The 21935-nt window shown below is 46.9% G+C and overlaps 1 protein-coding gene across 1 annotated transcript; it reads right to left on the bottom strand.

Moving 5' to 3' along the window:
- Positions 1-17584: 17584 nt before the first annotated feature.
- LOC146081314 (E3 ubiquitin-protein ligase UHRF1-like) lies at positions 17585-21626 on the bottom strand. Its single transcript, XM_083189460.1, has one exon. It carries the CDS (start codon positions 21390-21392, stop codon positions 19149-19151), a length of 2244 nt encoding a protein of 747 aa, XP_083045586.1. The 5' UTR covers positions 21393-21626; the 3' UTR covers positions 17585-19148.
- Positions 21627-21935: the final 309 nt, after the last annotated feature.

The raw sequence follows: 21935 nt of genomic DNA, 5'->3' as shown, positions 1-21935 counted from the left end.
ATCACTTGCAATAGCAAGAATTTGATACGCCCTGTATCACATTCTTACTATTGCAAGTGATACAATCTTTAACAGAATAGTTTAAAGAAAAGGTCACTGAAAACTTGTCTTACGCCTGTATTAGGATTAGCCATGGACCCTGTTTGCCAGAACATTTCCACACAAGACAGAATCGTTCTGTTTGGTGGTGGCGGTCTCTGGAAATTGCAAAAAAACCCAACAATATTGATGGTGCTTGACTCCGTGGTGCAAATGACGTATTCAGTGTTGATCGGGAGTGTTGAAATAAAAATATATAAAACAAAGTGTGAGTTTCCACAATTAATATATAGTTTGAAAATAACTTTTAAAAAAGTGAAGGAACAGGGTGGGTCGCGTACCAAACTCACATAAAGATAGGTGAGATCAAGTGTATAAAGGTATCTTTTGTATGGGAACACCTTCAGTGTGAACTTCACAATAAGAGAGTGGCAAAGCTGCGTACCATACTCACAGTAGGATGGGTATCTTGACTCCTATAAATGTTTCTTTAAAACGTCCACTTGTTAATGGTCCAATTAGGATATGACTGGTTGTGGGTGTTACAAAGGAAACACCCTGATGGGACACAGTGATCAGGAAACCACCCTGATCACTGCTTCCCATGCTAGAGTACAGGACTTTGCCCGTGCTGCACCCCTTCAGTGGAACGCACTCCCTCGCTCCATTAGACTCTCCCCGACCTTGCAAAGCTTCAAACGGGCACTGAAAACTCACCTATTCATCAAAGCGTACCCTTTCACTGCATAAACCAGCTGGTTCTCCGACCCCTTGCCTGTTTACATCCTGCTATCTAACCACCACCCACTTGCTTGCACCTCATGTAATCTGTCTGTCTCCCCTTCCTACTAGATTGTAAGCTTCTCCGAGCAGGGCCCTCTTCCCTCCTGTTGTCAAAGCCCACTTCTCTTCACATTTCACTCACAGCTCTCCTATACTCCAACACTCAGTGACCATCTTCGTCTGCATACTCATCTCCATCATTGGCATCAAGCCTCTAGTTGTATGTTGATTGAGTCCTCACTACTTACATTTAAGCTGTAATGTGTATTGAACTGTGGCGCTCTTTATTTGTACTGTATTTTTGTTATTTATTCAATGTTATGCCAAGATTTGTCTCCCTCTATTGTTCCTTTGTACGGCGCTGCGAAACACTTGTGGCGCCTTATAAATAAAATTATAATAATAATAACATAAAACGGTTGTATGAGCATAATGATATTCAGATGCCAAATTATCAAGGAAACAGGGGGAACCAATAGGTGTACCAAACTCAATAGGAAACGTGCATAGCCATGTTTATAAAGGTATCTTTATATGGGGACCACCCAAGGTGTGGGGTTTCTAAACTGTATTGATGTGTACCATACTTACAATACGATATATGATTGTACTCCTATAATGGTTTATTTGGTAGACAGACCTCTTTGGTAGGCAGACAGAGTTTGAGCTAAACTATGCTTGTTATGTGACCGTACAACATTAAGGTCACCCTTCAGGTATTTGCTTTTATTTAATTTTTTAACTTGTTTTTTTAAACTGTCATTAAAACTTTTTTGGTACTCCATCTTTGTCTTCATGTACTGCTTGTAATTTAAGTCCATTGGAGCTTATATAGAAGACCGCCTACCAAAGAAACCATTACAGGAGTACCATCATATATCGTATTGTACGGGAGGTGCAGCCATGGTACCTACATACCACTGTAAAAATACCATACTTTTAGCTGCCACAAAGCAGGGGTGCACTGTAAGGGGGGGTGCCGGTTCAAAAGAGCAAACAGCACTGTCACCTTTTTACAATCCACGTACAAATGACCTTTAACCCTGTTCCCATTCAGAAAGTGTTATAATCCCATTCTCCAAATGAACCAAATGCTGGGGAAAAGGACAAAAAGCAGAAAAGAATAACAGATAAGTACCAGCAGGTCTGGACAACAAACTTGTGGAAATACCATAATTGGCTATTTTTGGGGATAAACCGGATTCATTGCCGGCTGGAATCCTTTGATCTATTAATCCATTACTTATGTTACAAGTATTTTCTGGAATGTACCAATGATTCTTTGGTGCATTCATTCTAAGAACATTCAAATAACATAAGTAACCTATTCACAAAAACGGGAAGAAAATGGGACTCTTAATACATTTGATAAAATGAACAGACATATACATAAAATGGACAGACATCATAAGGTTATAAAAAGCAGCTCACAAAATATTAGTAGTCAAATAAAGTAAGTTACCTAATGGAAAATAGTATGGCCCTTATTCAGATCTGTGCGGCCGGAGCCGCATACGGTGCTCCGGCCGCACAAACCAATCCCCGCCCACAATACGGATCGCCACGGCCGTCCGTACACGGACGGCTGGCGATCCGCATGAAAATGGTGGGGCGTACGCCTCCACCATGGTGGGAGCTGCCCCCTGCATTCGATGGTCTGCGACCATCGAAGGCAGGGCCGCACGCCCCACCAGCTCCCGCAAGCTGAGACCACACGGACAATCGTCCGTGTGAAAGCTTGTATGGGGGCGGAGAACTGACATCCGGCGATGTCAGCTTTCCGCCCCCATCACTGGCGTCATAGCCTCATTACCATGCATACGCCCCGCGTTTGCATGGGAACGCCCATGAAACGCGGGGCGTATGCATAGGGAAATGAGGGTATGAAGCCCCTCACGCCCCTATACGCCCCCTTTGCGGCGTAGAAACTTTATGTGCGGCGATTTCGCCTGCACATGCGCAGATTGACCTCTGCGCATGTGCAGAGTGAAAACATCGGCGGTACGGCCGCACGCGGGCCGTACCGCTCAGTTCAGAATAAGGGCCATATTAGTGCTGCTGTTTATGTACAATTCACAATAACTGCCGGTGCCACACAGCTCACTGACAGCCAATCACACACTGCCAGCGCCACACAGCTCACAGCCCGATGCCAGCCAATCACACACTGCCAGCACCACGCAGCCCGTTGCAAGCCAATCACACACTGCTGGCACCACACAGTTCACAGCCTGTTGCCAGCCACTCGCACACTGCCAGCACCACACAGCACACAACCTGCTGACAGCCAGTCACTTGCTGCTGGCACCACAGAGCTCACAGCCCACTGCCAGCTAGTCACACATTGCCAGAACCAAAGAGCTCACAACCCGCTGCCAGCCAATAACACACACTACCAGTGCCACACAGCCCACTGCCAACCAGTCACACACTGCTAGCACCACACAGCTCACAGCCCGCTGCCAGCCAGTCACACACTGCCAGTGCCACTCAGCCCACTGCCAGCCAGTTACACACTGCCGGCACCACACAGCTCACAGCCCACTGCCAGCCAGTCACACATTGCCAGAACCACACAGCTCACTGCCAGCCAGTCACATGCTGCCGGCACCACACAGCTCACAGCCCACTGCCAGCCAGTCACACATTGCCAGAACCACACAGATCACTGCCAGCCAGTTACACACTGCCGGCACCACACAGCTCACAGCCCACTGCCAGCCAGTCACACATTGCCAGAACCACACAGCTCACTGCCAGCCAGTCACATGCTTCCGGCACCACACAGCTAACAGCCAGCTAGTCACACATTGCCAGCACCACACAGCTCATTCACAATGAGCCCCAGTGATTATCGAACCGCCACGCATACGCATTATACACAGTGCACCTGTGCGAGCCATCCAACTGAAGGATGGGGGTGTGCCACCGGTGTTTTCTGGACGTCCCCCAGAATACGCAGGCATTTCCCAGCCGTTTGAAGGAAAGCCCGGTGATGTCTAGACTCACTTGGCACTGTGAGCAGGGGAAATCAATAGTGAATGATTTCCCCCCTGTGGGCACAGCTGCGTATGTGTCCACAGCCGTGCAGAGGGGCGGGACGCACATTCGGCAGGGTACGTTTACCTGTTCGCTGGGCTCCAAACACTTGCAGCCCCGCGGGCAGACCCGAATCAGGCCCTGAGCAAAATGGCGCCACTACACTCTCAGCCTCTGAACATCACAGAAGTCCCAGCACCTGTGGACTGAAATCCTGTGAGTGGCTGACAGTAATTTCAGCAGCACCTCGGAGGGCAGCGATGGCAGCGGCTGTGTATCGGGGAATTTAGAGACTCAGCTGAATCACGCTGGACTAAGATTTCAGTACCAGCAGTGTGCGTAATTCAGGGGGATAGTGTGTGGGCCCCTAATGTGTGGGGGCCCTGGGACAACTGCCCCTGTTTCCCCCTCTTGGATCCAGCCGTGAGTACAAGGCATCTTTTTATCTTATACAATATGCATACAGTATATACTGTCTATAACAAGGGACAAAACCGTATCCTTATATTAACCACTTGGATTCAAGCTCCCTATTTAACCCATTATGTGCCAGAGTTCTGAGCTTTTTCTGTATTTTTAACCCTCAAATTATTTTGGGTAATTCGATGGCACAGAAGCATTTGTGTCAGGCTGCTGTGCTCTGCGCTGAGGAGAGAGTCAGCTGCAGAAGTAGTCACTGCTCTCTCCCTGCGTGATGTGTGCTGGAAGGGGGGTGAGTGCTCACAGCTGACAGCGCCTATAAGCTGGGTACACATACATACAATCGTCGGGCCGTTCTTCCGTTCTGGGTCGGACGACCGTTTAATTGTATAGGTGTGTACGCTGTCCCGACTCCCTCTGTAAGATCGATAAATGGCCAAAAACGGTCTTGTCCGTCCATACTCGGTTGGTCGAAGATTCTTTGCTGTTTAATTTTCATCCGACAGGACAGGCCCATATCGGAACAAAAGTGCAGTGTGTACGCACGTTCGATCGATATGCTGGCTGTTCTTGCACCTATACTGGCAAAATTGGAACGCCCATGTGGGTGTTCCACAGCTGCATGATCTCTCCTACAGCACAAGAAGCGTTCACCTCTCCCTATAGCATTTCAATAGGGAGTATATAAAATATATATATGTATATCTGCTATGATCTGTTATCAGATACGGGTGGTAAGCGTATAAATTTTACTATGGTCAGATACGGATGGTAAGCGTCTACATTTTAGAAAAAGAGATAGAAATGGATATAGTTTGGTGCGCCTGGCAGCCTACAGTGGATGCACCCACAATAGTGACCCCTCACTACAGAGAAACAGAAGCAACAAAAACAGATTGAGGTGCTCCCTCTGCTGGCGCCTGGTTGAAGGAATATTACGTTCCTGGAGATGGAGAAAAGATCCTCTTCTCCAATATAGATAGATAGGTTGTGATCAAATAAAACACCTTACGTCCCTCTTCTCCCAATAAACCGACTGTCAAGTATTGGAGAATGGTCAAAAGTCCATCCGGTTCACAAGTTTGTCCCTCTCGTAGGGTGGGTACCCAAAAACTGGGAGTGATTGAATATACTAGCTAATGCCTAAACATATAAAAGGATAATGATACTATAGGAGTGGGGTTATTAATAGAGATATAACCGCTAATCACAATACCTAATTACAGTGCTTGACGGAGACAACGTATATACATATATACATATGCAGTGCTCGAAGTGGAAATTTTAAAGTGGGGGTATGGAAAAACGAAGGATTTTTTTATGTGCGCACACTCCAGAAAAAGGGGCGCGGTCACATTGTCATATACACATGCCCCCACAGTGCCGGTTATGACCACACAGTGCCAATAAGTATGCCCCTACAGTGCCAACAATGCCCCCAAAGTGCTAACAAGTATGCCCCCCACAGTACCGATAAGTATGCCCCCATAGTGCCAGCAAGTATGCCCCCACAGTGCCAACAATGCCCCCACAGTGCCTATAAGTATGCCCCCACAGTGCCAGCAATTATGCCCCCACAGTGCCAGCAACTATGCCCCCCACAGTGCCAGCAACTATGCCCCCACAGTGCCAGCAAGTATGCCCCCACAGTGCCAATAAGTATGCCCCCACAGTGCCAACAATGCCCCCACAGTGCTAACAATGATGCCCCCCCACAGTGCCAGCAAGTATGCCCCCACAGTGCCAATAAGTATGCCCCCCATAAAGGCACTGTGCAGACACTAGTCTGCACACTCCTATTACTTAAAAAAAAAAATACAGTGGAGAAGTGGCGGTATACCATACCGTTGTATACCGCCCCACTTCGACCACTGTACATATGTGAATACAATTTTTTTTGTTTTTGTATGCCCTTAACCCAGCCCATTATGATAATTTTGTTTATATATGACGTGTCAATAACCCAAATTGAGAGAGTGTGTACGGTGGGACAATCTTTTTCTTGCGACTGTTTGGACGGGAATACATCGGACGTCGCAAGTAAAATTGTACAGGTGTGTACGCGCGTATCGGCTGTTGTTTGTGGATGGTCCGACGTGTCTATGGTCGGTCGAACGGTCGTAAGAAAACAGGGATTGTATAGATATGCACCCAGCTTAATTGCTCATACTTCCATGAGGAGTATACGATACGAATTGGGCAATTCTGGTGGATCGAGACAAGAAATCGGGGTGAAATTGGTCCTAATAGCATGTGTCTGAGGTCCAATCCGATTGATGATCCCGTGTGTATCAGATCGGACCCAGAGATCATACGTGCTGCACGTAAGATCTCCGAGTCAGATCACCTTCAGGCTGCAGAGAGCAGGAATCCCATGCGATACATCGCATGCAGAAGGGCCACACATGCAGCTGTTGCCCAGGAAGGTCCCGGGAAATTGAATTCGAACTTCTCTCTTAGGAGAAGTCATAGTGTATGAGGGAGGCCTTTACCTGGGATCTGAGCCCAAGTATCATTAAACACGCTGGAAATTGAATATGCGGCAAAGATACCTTTATGTGAATGCATGAAATTACATTTTTTGGGATGGGTAAACAGCCTGATCTGTGTACCAGTGATAAAAAGAAACCTTTACGTGAATGCAAGTAAGAGTTCTTATGGAAGTGTCAGTCTAAATGTGTTAAGAAACCCAAGAGAACAAAAAAAAAGACACTTCATTCAATATCCTATGTAATAAAAGGCTAAAACTGTTCCTCACCTCTATGGGGGTGATTCAAGTGGGTTATGCTTCAGCTGCCTATAGGTCAGGGGTGTCTAAACTTTTTGCAACGAGGGTCAGATTTGGTGAGGTGAAAATGTGTGGGGGCCGACCATTCAGCCTGATATTATTTGAATCATTAATTACATCAGAATGATGCCCCTATTCACTGTATGTCCAACAGCCAGCCCCTTCACTGTATATTCCCCTGCCTGCCCCCATTTGCTGTATGTCCTCCACTCTGCCCCCTTCACATTATATTCCCCAGCCTGACCATCCTTCTCTGTATGTCCCCCAGCCTGCACTGTATGCCCCCCATTCACTGTATGTTCCCCACTTTGCACCCATTCATTCTGTCCCGTAGCTTGCCCCCCTTCTTTGAATGTCCAGGGGTTGGATGCACACTCACCCGAAAGCCGCCAAACACATCTCACTGTGGCGGCCGGCACCTCCTCACTGCTGCAGATAGCAAGGTAAAGGCGCACTCGCCGGGGCCCCACCTTTAGTATCCTGTGCATCCGATGCTCTGCCCGCTTCTGGCTGGAGGCTGCAGGCCACTTGAAATGATGGCACGGGCCGCAATTGGCACCTGGGCCGGACTTTGGACATGCCTGTTTTAGGTGGTGCCAAATGGAGAAATTCAAGTGTTGCTCCAATTGGGCCAACACAGCCGCTGGCACTGACATTGGTACTTGTTTCCTAGCACGGCCACAACGATCATGATCGTGGCCATCGCATGCACAAAATCGGGTGCGATGCACGCGATTTCCCCATAGAGAACAATGTTAAATGCCTCAATTTACCCGCGATGACCACGATTTCCCATAGGAAACAATGTGAAATGGCTCAATTTAACCAAATTATCATAGGAACAATGGTAAATGGCCCAAAAACACCCCTGAACATTGAAATGTCCCCCCAAAAGTAGTTTACGTCACCCCGCGATCAACGTGAACCCGAAGCGTGGCGAGCGCAGCGGTACGCGTCCTCCGACCTTTTCATACCCCCACTATACACGTCGGCGTGGAGTTGAGAATAGAATAGTGTGGCGAGCGCAGCGAGCCACCGAGCCCGAAGCGTGGCGGGCGCAGCGAGCCCCGTGAGGGGACGTGGATACCTGTGAAGCCCGCGAAGGGACGCGTTTACCTGTGAAGGTATCCGCGTCCCCTCGCCACGCTTCGGGCTCGGTGGCTCGCTACACTATTCTATTCTCAACTCCACGCCGACGTGGATAGTGGGGGTATGAAAAGGTCGGAGGACGCGTACCGCTGCGCTCGCCACGCTTCGGGTTCACGTTGATCGCGGGGTGGCGTGAAATACTTTTGGGGGGACATGTCAATGTTCAGGGATGTTTTTTGGGGTTTCTGGCCCATTTACCATTGTTCCCTATGATGATTTGGGTAAATTGACCCATTTAACATTGTTTCCTATGGGAAATCGCGGTCATCGCGGGTAAATTGAGGCATTTAACATTGTTCCCTATGGGGAAATCACGGCCATCGCGTGTGGACCATTTAAGCATTTTTTGCCGCATACGACCCGACCAACGCGATTTTCACTGTTTTCAATGCATTTCAATGGAAAAATCGGGGGCATCGCGTCGGTCGCGTCGCAGGCCACTAAAAATTACACCCGATGGCCGCGATTGTGGCCGTGCTAGGAAACAAGTACCCTGACATTAATATAATGACGTTCTGTCATTTTGACAGGCTGGTAACTAGTACTTCATAAAGACCTTTAACACACTGGTCGCTTTTCAATTTAGCTTTTATGAAAGCAGGTTTTTTTTTTATTAGAAATATTCATGCAACCACACATCCTGGGCATATTTCGTAACACTGGGCACCTCTCACACGCTGTAGCTTGTCAACCAAGGTGGGGCTGGGAGACACTGCCAGCGGACTCGCAGCTGGAGGGCTGTACATGCACAGCACAGATTCTGCACAATACTTCCACCCTTGCACTAACCTTCAGGTTGGAGTACAGCTCTGAATCAGGCCCATTGTATGCCTAGGCACTGGTATACTCTGCTAAAGTATTCAAACAACACATGAACATAAGGCAGGATCAAATAAAGAACTATTTTTGTATGTATACGAGTATCTCATGTAGTTTGCACTCTGGCTGACTGGTTAGATGCCTGGTGCCTCCCTGATCTATCAATACAAACCTGGTTTATCCCTTTGTAAAGTCATCGCAGCGATGACAGATCAAAGAACACACCGACTGCACTCCAAGGACTTTATACATCACGTGTATTAAGGTATAAATTCAAAAGACAGTCATATTACAGATCCACGTTCCAAGGCCACAGCCTTTTCATCAAGATCAGCAGCACAAACAGTGCATGTGCGCTAAAGGTGAAGCGAACAGGAGATAGTGCCTTGTAAATGATTGCCCATTTAAAAGAAAAAAGTTTGTCCAGCATCCGTCACCGCCACCAAACTCAGACGCTGTTACATCTGGCTCATGAGTTTAATTCCTACCCAGGGCCTCAACTGCCTGACTTTTTTAATTTTCACCATAATGTAGATTTTCTTCAGGTGCTCTAGTTTTCATTCCAAATTCCAAAAACCCGGTACGTTAATTGGCTGCTAAAGAAAATGTACCCTACCCTGTATGTGTCAGAGGGAGATTAGGTGGATATTTTCAAACCCACTTCAGAGGACAAATAGAATAGCAACCAATTCTATTTTTTTCTTCATTTATCTAATACCCTGTTCTCACTGCCGCAGAAACCCGGGTATTTGCCAGGGCAAGCCGTCATTTCCCGTGTCCTGTCTCAGTGTGTAGGGTCTTTGTGAAATTCCTGGGTGTTATGCCCCGGTAATTACACAAGGGTTTTTTGTAGGGTTTTTCCTGGGTAATACATGGGTGTATGGCAGTGTGAACAGGTTAGACCTGGGTTTTTCTCACAAAAAATGCAAAAAAAACAAGTTCATTGCATTGCTCAAAGGTGCTTTTTAAACAGCCAATCAGATACTTTTTAAACATCCAATCAAAGCTGCTCTTAGATGCCACACACTTGATGGTAGGCATACCAGAGGAAGCAGTGTGAACGGGGCAGACACAGAAATTTCCCAGGTCTAAGGTGCTGTATGAATGGGGTCTGTAGAGCTGAGATGCTCTGTGCCCCGCCAAAAACACGGGAACAAAAACCGGGGTTTTTGCAGGGGCAGCAATGAGAACGCAGCATAACAAACTATCAACTTATCTAGAAACCGAGTGGGTTGTGAGCAATACTTCACTTATCTTCAGAAAGCTTGAATAACATGCCAGCGTTGTGTAAGCTCAGGGCCTGAAGTAAATGGCAATACTTTCCTGTACCGAAATCGTGGCCCTGCAAAAATGGTCTAATATCAGCAGCCCAAATTCTGTCCCCCAATTCAAGCTGCAGTTTGAGGCCTTCACTTTTCATCTCATGTTGGCTTACCTCCCAACATGACCCTCTCCAGGAGGGACACATTGCTCTGCTCCTAGACTTCCCCCTCAATGTATGATTACCATCACCTGTGTTGAACAGTTTAATTGCTAAGAAAGTTCTTTCAACACAGATGATGGTAATCCTACATAATGAGGGAAGTCCAGGAGCAGAGCAATGCGTCCCTCCTGGAGAGGGTCATATTGTGAGGTAAGCCAATGCTACCCCTTATCAACAACCAGCAGCCTTGGGGCAAAGGCACAGTAGGGAAATGGTCAAGCCAAAGTTACAAGTAGCGTGATGATGGCAGGGAAATACATGAGGTATGTCCAACGCTGAAACTGACAAAGGCCGTGGGAACACCACCCTGATTCTGACAGGGGTGCTGATTACACTGGCTGCAGGAACACTATGCTGATGCTGACAGTGACACTACGCTGACTACGTAACTCCCACCGTGAAACTACACAAGTCCCAATGTTTTATACACCTAAACCTTCCTCGACAAACGCTCTATAAAATGGTGATAACCACATCAAAATCCATCCAATTCTTCTTGAGGTAAAGCTGTGTACACAAGGTGCAATATATTGCTCAGTGTCTCCTTTTCATCAGCGACCAGAGATGGCTGTTGTGGAACAGGAGACCAGCGACCATTAGGAGACTGAACACGGCAGCGTGCACCCGGCGATTTATCGCTGCAGCACAAAAAAAAAACAAAATTGCTTTGCTTACCATTATATTATCATCTGACTCTGTGCCCACTTGGACAATAAAGTATGGAGTCGGCCTAAGCAAAGTAACCTCATGTTGACCTTAAGCTTGTATCACCCTAGGGCAGGCATGTCCAAACCATGGCTCACCATCTGTTGTGAAACTACACATCCCAGCATGCCTTGCCATAGTTTTAGCATTCCCTCATAGAAAAACTGTGGCAAGGCATGATGGGGCTTGTAGTTTCAACACAGCTGGAGGGACGTAGTTTGGACATGCCTGCCCTAGGGTTGTTGACCCAGGAACCGGATACCATTTCAAGACTACAAAGTTCTTTTCATCCCAATATGTATGTTCGGTAGGGATGGACATCGCATCACAAGGTTTCACAACCATTGTTTTTTAACCAGTAGTGTTTTTTTCCATTCAATGACAGCATTCCGATGTTTGCCACCATCAAACAGTAAACATTTGATGGTGCTGCAATGGTTATACTGGCTCCTTCCCTCCCCAGTCCCATCTGAAGGGGACCATGCACAGAGGTTTTGTGCATGCACAAATCAAAAGCAAATCTTTTTTTTTAAATAGAATTCTTTTTATGTGATGGTCAGTTACTATCACATCGAAAGATTTCATGGTGGGCTTTCGATATCCATCCCTTATGCTTGGTTGTAGGAGCATTCTGGAGGAGGTTACACTGGCATTATATGAACAGAATAGTTGCCCGACACGAAGCAAATGCTTCGAAAGGTAGTCTGCTAACTTTTGATTGCCTCTGTGTTTGTGCATGTGTGAGAGAAAGATGTAGTTTTACTCACTGCCAACAGATATCAGTGTTTTGGAGACTCATTTGGAGACTCACGGAAACTCACACACATATATACTGTATATATAGATGATAATTACACAAGTACCTCTCTACATTTGAAGACATATGCAGATTAAGGACAGCACTCCACTTAAAAATTATTCAGGCAGCTGCTGTTATTAACCTTTTGGGTGGTATGCCCGGAAATTTTTTGGGCTCAGCTGCGCTGCCGCGGAAAATTTCTATACACTATATATGGGGCAGCGACTGGGGAGCTCCGGTATACAAACGCCAGAGCGGAGTTAAGGGAGGGGGCCTTCATTCTGTGGTGGGTTTTGCAGGGGCAGGACAAACCTGCCCTTGTAGGTTTGTCCTGCCTCAGCAAAACCCACCACTCAAGGGGTTAATGTTTCAGTTTATCACACTCATCTGATGACAGTGATAAACAAACGTTAACAGCAGCAGCTGGGACGGCCAGCATTCCCATTGGTGTATGTATATGCATACATACATACACATTATTTTACAGCTTGCATACAACCTCTGCAAGTTTAAATCAGAAGTAGAGAAGTGGCAATCAATAATATTTAAGGGAGAATATTAAGTTTTGTTTTTAGTCATTTAATTTGATCAGAGCACTAACCTGCATCACAATAAAAACATTTGAATCCTCCTTGGAATTCACATCCTTTTAACCTACCATTTCATTTTCAGGAAAAAAATAATAAGTTTGTAGTAATATAGATTAATAAAATTATATCAGTTTGAAATTATACTTGTGTGAACCACAAACTTACTTCCATATCACTCAAGGAAACAATGCATGCTTCTTAAAATGAGCTGGGAAAGAACAGCATGTTGTCACTGGAAATAAAAGGCATGAGTAATTAAAAAACAAAACAAAACACAAACACTAATTGAGGGGTCTGTGGTGCGGTTCTGGCAACAGCAAGGATAACTCACACCCACTGCGGCTAATTGAATCAACCCACCATGTTAAATTAGCATTTAATCCCAACAAAAGCTTTAATTATTAATATATCTAGAGTATACGGTCATTAGGTCGACATGCATTGGGTTGACCACTGAAAATCGACACGGCTTAGTCGACAAGGTTGGAAGGTCAACACAAGAATTGGGTCAACAGTCAAATGGTCGACATGAATTTCACAGATTTTTCTTTAACAGTCATGTGCCGACAGGCAGTATTACATACCCTACCATCCACTACGGCAGGGCTGGGCAATTGCGGCCCTCCAGATGTTGATGAACTACACATACCAGCATGCCTTGCATCAGTTTCAGCATGGCCACATAGCAAAACTAATGCAAAGCATCCTGGGATGTGTAGTTCCTCAACATCTGGAGGGCCGCAATTGGCCAGCCCTGCACTACGGCATTGTAAAAAAGCGTATCCTTCCTCGAGTCCTGTGTCACCAAGAAATATCAATAATTTGGTGATATGTGTAGCCATTATACATATGCCCAACACGATGATGCCCATTATACATATGCCACATATTTAATAAATATAAAAGTCAGGGGCAGATTTATTAAGCTCGGTGAAGAGAAACTGTTTTATCACCGGCCAATCAGCTCCTACCTGTGAAGTTACAGGCTTGGTTTGAAAAAGGAAAGGTAGCAACTGATTATTCGGTGATAAAAAAACAGACACTTTATCACTTCACCGAGCTTATGGACAGAAAGAGCAGGGTCTCCCCTTTCAAAATGGCTGTGACAGCAGCAGAACGCCGGAGCTCAGTCCTCACCTCGCTCAAAGTTCCACTGGTAGCCTCTGTTAATCCTCCAGGTCAGGTGCCAGGACTCAGCGGCTACCAGCCGGCGCTTCCACAGGCCTGACTACAGCAGCAGGGGTGGACTATAGGAGAGTGGAACCTAGCTCCGTACACGTCTGCTCCTAGCTCCGTACATGTCAGCTACACATCTCCTCCCTCGGTCAGGCGACGCCCCCTCTGTCCCCTTCCTGTTGCGGCGCAACATGCGTGCTGGCTTAGCCGATTCCCTTGCGCACTTCCATGTGTCAGTCAAAGTGCATAGGTTAGCCACCACGGCACTAGGGCGTGGAGGGTGAATAGAATAGTGCAGGGCTCGACAAATATCTTTTAAATCTAGGAGCCAGGATAAAAGTGTAGGAGCCAGACAAACTAAAAATAGGGACCGTGTGCGACAAAAAAATTACACACCCATTACATATTATTACACATGCCATAATGAAATCATATGTATTCCGGACCATCCTTTAGTTTCAGCTAGAGCTATTTGTCAAATGTTAGGTGTGTAGCTAGCATTAGAAAGGCCAAACCCTATAAGATACAGGTTATGCTCCATATACGGGTAACCTGGGAAGTGTATCAGTAAGTAATGATCACACCTGTGTCTGCCCGGTGACCTGGGAAGTGTCAGTAAGTACACCTGTGTACCTGGGAAGTGTGTCCACCTGTATACCTGCCAGGTGACCTGGGAAGTGTGTCAGTGAGTAATGAGTACACCTGTGTGTCTGCCTGGTGACCTGGGAAGTGTGTCAGTGTGTACACCTGTGTACCTTTCGGGTGACCTGGCCCATATCAGAAAGTAAGCAAGACCCCCCCCCCCCTCCCCCCATGTGCATGGCCCAGATGTCACAGCTAGCTGCTGGTGTGTGCAGCATTACCACTCACCTAGTTCCTACACTTCCCGGGAGTGGCCAGGCTGCCTACACGACAGCGGCTGGGGGTTAGTGGTGACAGCTGCTGGGTACTTTGTGGCCTTGCAGGGTACTTTGGGTGGCTGGGCTGCAGCAAAGGTGTGCAGGCCGGGCTTCTGGGACCATGTGCGGGGGGTGGCCGTGATACTGCGGCTCTGAGGGAGGGATGGCCGGGCTGCTGGGGCTCTGAGCGAGGGGTAGCAGGGATGCTGCGCTTGTGAGGGAGGGGTGGCCAGGCTGCTGCAGCTATGAGCGTGGGAGGCCGGGCTGCACTGTTGGGTTGCGAGGAAGGGGTGGCTGCTGGGGCTGAAGTTTTGGTTCGCGATGCCGGCTCCTGTTTACAAATAGCCGCGGAGGACCTGCTCTGGGTTGTCCACCGCTCCAACCAGATTCTGCTTCCTCCACCTAAGAAAATCTGGTCGTCAGGAAGCAGAATCTGGTCGCCATGGCGACCTGGCTCCCGGGGTGTGTCAAGCCCTGAAATAGCGAGACACCGTGCCTGAAGCATGGCGAGCGTACAAGGTACACTTTCACAATGTCCATGTTGACATTTGGGACAAAAACTTGAAAACTCATGTAGACCTTTTTAGCCATTGTTGACCCTCCAACCTTCTGTGGTCGACCCAATGCATGTGGACCTAATATGGGTCGATCCAATGACCCATACCTGTTTTTAATTCACCGTAGACCACACTCCAGAGCATTCACCCATGGCGAACATAACAAAATCCTTTTTTTGTCCCCCCAACATAATTTTAGCAAAAAGTGAGACAAAGACTAATGGTGCCCACACACCACGGGTTATTCTGTATCACTCGGAAATGCACAATCACTCTCTAATGGATAAAACCATGTGCACTGCAGGGGGGAGGGGGGTTGGTTAGATTTGGGTGGGGTTTGTACTTCAAACTAATATCTATATTGCAGTGTAGAAATAAAGAAGCCAGTATTTACCCTGCACAGAAACAATAAAACACCCAAATCTAACTCTCTCTGCACATGTTACATCAGCCCCACCTGCAGTGGTTTTGTCCATTAGAGAGTGACTGCGCCTTTCCGAGTGAATCAGAATAACCCCCACTGTACAATTCCCTGATGCGTTTAACTTCAGTTCAAAACGCTTCACTTGTAGTTCACATTGCACCGTTTCTTTTGGCTTGCGATGAATGCTCCCACACAGTTCATATCACATGCCAAAAAAAAAATGTATGTGAAGACAGTACTCAGTACTAGATCTCATGTTGTTGCAGCATATCGCATTGCGATTTGAACGCATCGTTTGTGCGCACCATAACATTAGATATATTGACAAGTAATGCTGGGTACACACCAGGACGACTAGGGCCCGATCCCCTCAATCTAGATCCAATTCCGACCAATTGGATGTAGATTGTGTGCTGATTGGGCCCTTTTCTGTCCTGGTGTGGACCGATACCGATCCGCGGTCCCGCTGGTCGGTCGGTATTGAGATCCTACCTGCTGCAGGTAGGATCTCAATGACGACCATACAGCCGGGTGCGGGTTGCCATCGGATCGGACCCGCTCACGGTGCACATTGTGAGCGGGTCGTGCCCCCCCCGCGTCACCGTGAGCGGGTCGGACGAGACACTGACGACCCGCTCACGATGTGAATCGTGAGCGGGTCGCCCTGGTGTGTACCCTACATAAAAGATCCAGTCAATTCTGCTATTTAAATACAGTAAATACAAATAAACCAGTGCACACATAATAAGAAACCTATGGTTAGGCGGGCTTAAACAGCTGTAAAACTACTATTGCTCTGACATTAAGGAGAAGATTCTAGTTCAGGCATGACCAACCTTTGTGTAAAACTACTTGTCTCAGCATCATTGGTACTCTAATAGTAAAACTGTGCTAAAGCATGCTGTGACTTGTAGTCTAACAGCTGGGCGAGCCACAGAGCCTTGCTGCCAGTTTAGTAACCCAGAGAATAGTCAACCATCTGTGGATGGCGTTATACCACCCATAACTAAGCTTATCTGTCACTCTTCAGCTGTTATGGAACTACACATCCCAGCATGTCTATATAGATTGTAAACTTGCAGCAGGACATTGTTACCCAGTTTGTTCTATCTCTGTTTACAATTGTAAAGCGCAACGGAATCTGCTGCGCTATATAAGAAACTAAATGTCTAGCACTCCCTAATAGCATTTGCAGGCCTTTAACTATCTGTATGTACAGAGGAGGGGAAAAATAAAAAAAATGGTATCCCAATTGCACACGGAGTAAGAAATATCTACATAATCTAGAGCAGATATATGCAACATAGATCTCTTATTATGTAGATCTTTCTCACTCAGTGTGCAATTGGGATACAAAAGGTTTTTTTCCTAGCCAGAATCACCCCTCCCTTTTGGCACCTGAGTGACATCACCTCTGATTGAGCAGCTTGCCAACAGGATTTGGTATGAAATCTGGACGGTCAAAATCCCGACAGCTATTGACCAACGGTCAAAATCCCGACATATAGAATTTAGACAGGTGGAAAAATCAACATGAATTCTGTCGACAGGGGTTTTTTCAGTTATTTACCCGAATGTCAACATGGACACAGTTGGAAGTCAACGCATCGCTCGGCACACAATTTTATTCTCCCACCACACCCTAGTGGATGGTAGGGCATGAAATACCACCTGTCAGCACATGTCGGGTCAAAAAACAGTAAAAAAACCCCATGTCGATCTCGCGATGTGTCGACCGAAAGTCATGTTGACTTTATTCACCTGTCTACATTCTATATGTCGGTATTTTGACCTTGTCGGGATTTTGACTGCATCCCTGCCAACAAATGTGTTGTGTACAGATGAGGGAACTGATCAAAATTAGGAACATGCTAGACATCTACCCTTTCCATATCAGTTTCAAGAAAATGTACATCATTTAAAAATAGTTTAATTTGATCAGATTGGTTGCACAAAACAGGTATAATAATTATAAACCATTCCAAAGAATCTGTTTAGATCACAACCTAATTAAGGAAGATAACAACTTTGAACACCTTTAACAATAGAAACTGCATACCAAAAATGCAAACAGGATATTATGGAAACCGTATATAAAACTTAGCCTTTAAAAGGCAAACTAAAAGTATATTCTGTCATCCTGCAGAACAGAAAAAAACTTTTACAACTCAGTCTAGTTCTCTTGCATAAAGGCATTCAGATCAACGGCAGTCTGATTTAGTGAGCCCACCAGTGCGACCTCTTTTTTTTCCTGGCTGAACCACTAAGGAGAATGTAGCCATTAAATTCAGTAGTAACTAGTGACAGCTTGAGGAACAATAAGGAACAAAGCTGAGGTTATGCTCCACTAATCCCACCAGTTCCTGGTTACTAAACACAAATATTCAGCAGGGAAAAAAAAAAAAATATATATAAATTTGTTTGGACGCAAGTGATAGTACCACATTAAAAACAGTCATGATATAACAAATACATCCCTATCTAGTCAAACTTACCAAAAACATAAGTAAAAAATCTTAATAAAAAAAAAAAAAAAAAAAAACAATACACACTTGAAAATTGATTATATTGCTTTAGTTCCAAAGTTTGATAGCTGCATCTAGTAACTAGTCCCAGAAATTGAAAAGGCACTTTAATGAGGTGTATTCAATGCTGCGGAGAGCAGGGTTTGTATGGCAAAAATGTTTTTTTTTTTTTTTTTTTTGTGGGCTGTGATAGGAGTGCCTACAGATGTTTCAAAACCCACTACCAAGCCAACCTGTGGCTCTCCAGATGTTGTGAAACTACAAATCCCAGCATGCCTTGCCACAGTTTCAACACTCCCTTATAGCAAAACTGTGGCAAGGCATGCTGGGATTTGTAGTTTCACAACATCTGGAGAGCCACAGGTTGGCCAGGCCTACACTAAACTATCACAAACATTAACCTACCAAACACGTTGGGCAAAAAAAGTTAAGAAAACTAGGAAAATCAGCAAACACATAGTTAAATGCCTTGAAAGACCATCAAGTCTGAGGTAGAACTTCAAATTCCCGCAAACATTTTGCAGCATTAGTGGGATGGCTCCTAGTTCTATTTTAAAAGTAAGTTGCAACAATTAATAAAATAAGCCATCAGCACAATTCTGGGTTAAAGAATGTTAAAGGTCATGAAGCAGGCAATACCACAATCTAAAGACTGCAATACCAAAACCAGTGCATAGATTACAAAGGAACTAAAGGATAATAGGATTATAGTTGGGATACAAGTCTGCCAATAATTTTAGCATAGAAAGACTGGTGTCCGTGGATATGTACAGAAGTAGAAGATATGAGAAAGGAGGTAGAAATAGGTTCAGTTTGTAGACAAAAGACATGAATAGAAAAATGGTTAACTGTTGCCGCCAAGGTAAGTATAGAGGTGGGTATGGCAAAGCTGAAAACAGCACACATAAAGAGCTTAAAATCAAAATAAATCAGTAATTGTCTCTCAAAAGAATTTATCTTCCTCGTTCATAGCCAGGGAAGAGCTGGCTGAGAATGGCTTGCAGCGGCTTGTTCACACACATGTTGTAGTTCTTGCCCAGGTCATATCTGCATGCAGGGCAACTGTGCACAGAGGCTTTAAAGGAACGGTCAAGGCAACTCTTGCAGATATTGTGCAGACACTCCGTGGTGATTGGCTCATACACCACTTCTTGGCAGCAGATGCACAGGAAAGACTCTTCCACTTTGCTTATGAATTTGGGCCCCTCCTTGAGGAACGACATGACTTCATTCCACAGCTTGACATTTGATTCATCCTTTTTAATAAGAGCTTTTTGCTCTGCAGTCAGTTTGTATAATTCCACTTTGCTTTTCTTAGGTGTTCCAGTAGATGGCGTAAGAGCTTTAGAAATCTCAGATTTCCTTTTTCTCTTCCCTTTGCTTGGAGTTTCTAACTCATTTCCACCAGCATTTTCTTTTTCTCTCTCCTTATTAGCCACAGATTCTAGATAACCCTCTGGGTACTGCATGGCGAGGCCCAACTTCTTTACACGCTCTTTGCCCTCCCTGGACCATGGCGCAGGTTCCTCATCGTCTCTCTTGAGCAGATAGCGCCAAACAAGAAACCCAGACTTTCCCTTTGCAGGCCAATACTTCACCACCTTGTATATGCCATCATATCGGTTTCCTTCTTCTGGGGCATATTTGCTGTGTTTCCGCCCCTTTGCATTGCGCACAACACGCACAGGTTTACCCTTTTGCCAGTCCTTAGCTACAGCCCCCTGCTTGTCATTGATGGGAGCATTGCAGTTCAGGGCTAGAGCTCGGTTCATGTTGGTGAGCTTCTGGTCACACGATTGCTCCGCTGTGCGTTTGTTACCGGAGAGGTCACGACCACCGCTTCCAGTGTAGGTAAACTCTGTGCCATTGTCCACATCATCCTCATACCCGCCTGCCAGCACCAGGGAATAGGAACCGTCATAGCTTCTTCCATGGATACCCGCCACATGCGGCCTGTGCACGCCAGCTTCGCTCACCTGCACCCTGAACTTCCACATTGTGCCAACTGGTACACCCGGTATCGGTCCATAGTGATTAGATGGAACAATCGTGCATTCGCGTGAGCGCCCCATACATGCCATGCCTTTGCCCCAGTCTCTCTGACAGGAAGAACTGGCGGAAGCCATTTTGGATTTCTTTTTACTCTCCTTCAGCTTCTCGCCTGCTAGCACCACCTCCGTGGCATCAGTTCTACAGTCTGGGCAGTACCAGTCGTCTTGGGGGAGGGCAGAAATAGGGGGATCAAGACAGTACATGTGGAACGCCATGTCACACTCATCACACAGCATCTGCTTGCCAGGATCCTGTTTGCCCCCACAAATGTGGCAGGCGCACATGCGGCATTTCGTTTTGGGGTTGTCCCTGCAATGTTTGCATTCTGGACCATTTTGTCTTTTGGGGGGCCTTTCGCTGGAAGACTGTGCCGAGCTCCCGGGTTCCTCTATCTGGAAGATCTCATCCACGAATTTGATCTTGCAGTTATCCAGGGAGTCCCCCACCTCCCCCAGCAGCACTTTAGCATAGACCTCCTTCACAGTCCTGGTTTCTCGCTTCTTCAGGATCTCAGCATCATACCAGTAGCCCTTCTCCTTGGGCTCATCAGGGTTATAATTCACCATGACCACCTGCCCCACTTCCAGCTGCTGCCACTTCAGAGTGGTGCGGGCACGGGGCCGCACGTCCTTCTCCCGCAGCTGGACCACCCCGTTGTCAGGATAGTCCTCATACTGGATGTGGTAGATGAAGTCCCCCGGGCTCTCCCCTTGGGTGACGGTCACCACCTCCGCCTCAAACCAGGCGCCCATGTGCAGGTCCCGGGCGTCCACCAGCTGCTTGCTCTGGTACAAGCCGAGGTCGGTGCGCTCAGAGGGGACAGTCTCTTCCTCAGGCGGCGTCCGCTCAGAGGGCTCCGTTTCGGACATGGCCTCTTCCTTGTCGTCCTCCTCCTCCGGCGCCGGGGCGCACACCGGGATCTGCCGCACCATCAGCTGGACGAGGTCATTGAGATTGACGCTGTAATCAAAGAGCGTGTGGCCGTCCTCCATCTGCTTCCCCCGGTAGAAGAGCCGCTGCCGCTCCATCTCCACACCGAACGCGTCCTGGATGCGCTGCCGCAGCTCCTCCACCTTGGTCAGCTTGGACAGGGAGTCAATGCGGTGGGTCTCCCGGCCGTCCATGGTGCGCACCTGGATCCACATGGCGGCGGCTGGTCGGTGGGGATCTCGCTGTGACAGTAAGTCTGAGGCTACGGTGTCCCGACTGTACGGGCGCTGGAGTCTGAGGTGACGGTGGTCCGACTGTGAGGACGCGGGAGCCTGTTGCGGTAATGCTGTCCCGGATGCTCGGGCGCGGGAGTGTCACACTGACTCTGACTGTGCTGCTGATGCTGATCTCCCGCTCTCCTGTATTTGCGCGGTTTGTAGTTTGGCGCGAAAGTCCTACGGAGCCGCCCAGCAGTGACTGGCTGAGGTGGGCGGATACACTGGGCAGCAGTGACTGGCTGAGGTGGGCGGATACACTGGGTTGGAGGCAGGCAATCGCCCTCCCTCCCTTGATAACACAGTCGCCCATCCTGTCAGATTATTATACAGTCAGTGACTGATTCATCGATACAATCTATGTGTGTATGGGTCATTGTGTCGACATAGCTTAGGTTGACACATTAACTAGGTTGATAGTCAAGAAGCTGACGTGTTTTTCACTTTTTTTGTCCCGAATGTCGACATAGTCAACATTCACAC

The sequence above is a fragment of the Crinia signifera genome, chromosome 5, assembly GCF_055691185.1.
Source record: "Crinia signifera chromosome 5, ASM5569118v1, whole genome shotgun sequence".
NCBI classification, from domain to species: Eukaryota; Metazoa; Chordata; class Amphibia; order Anura; family Myobatrachidae; genus Crinia; species Crinia signifera.
Note: the sequence above shows the minus strand (reverse complement) of the source record. Positions and strands in the feature narration are given on the sequence as shown.

Excerpts from the sequence above, each read along its gene's own strand:
- LOC146081314 (XM_083189460.1), bottom strand. The coding sequence starts at position 21,392 with ATGTGGATCCAGGTGCGCACCATGGACGGCCGGGAGACCCACCGCATT.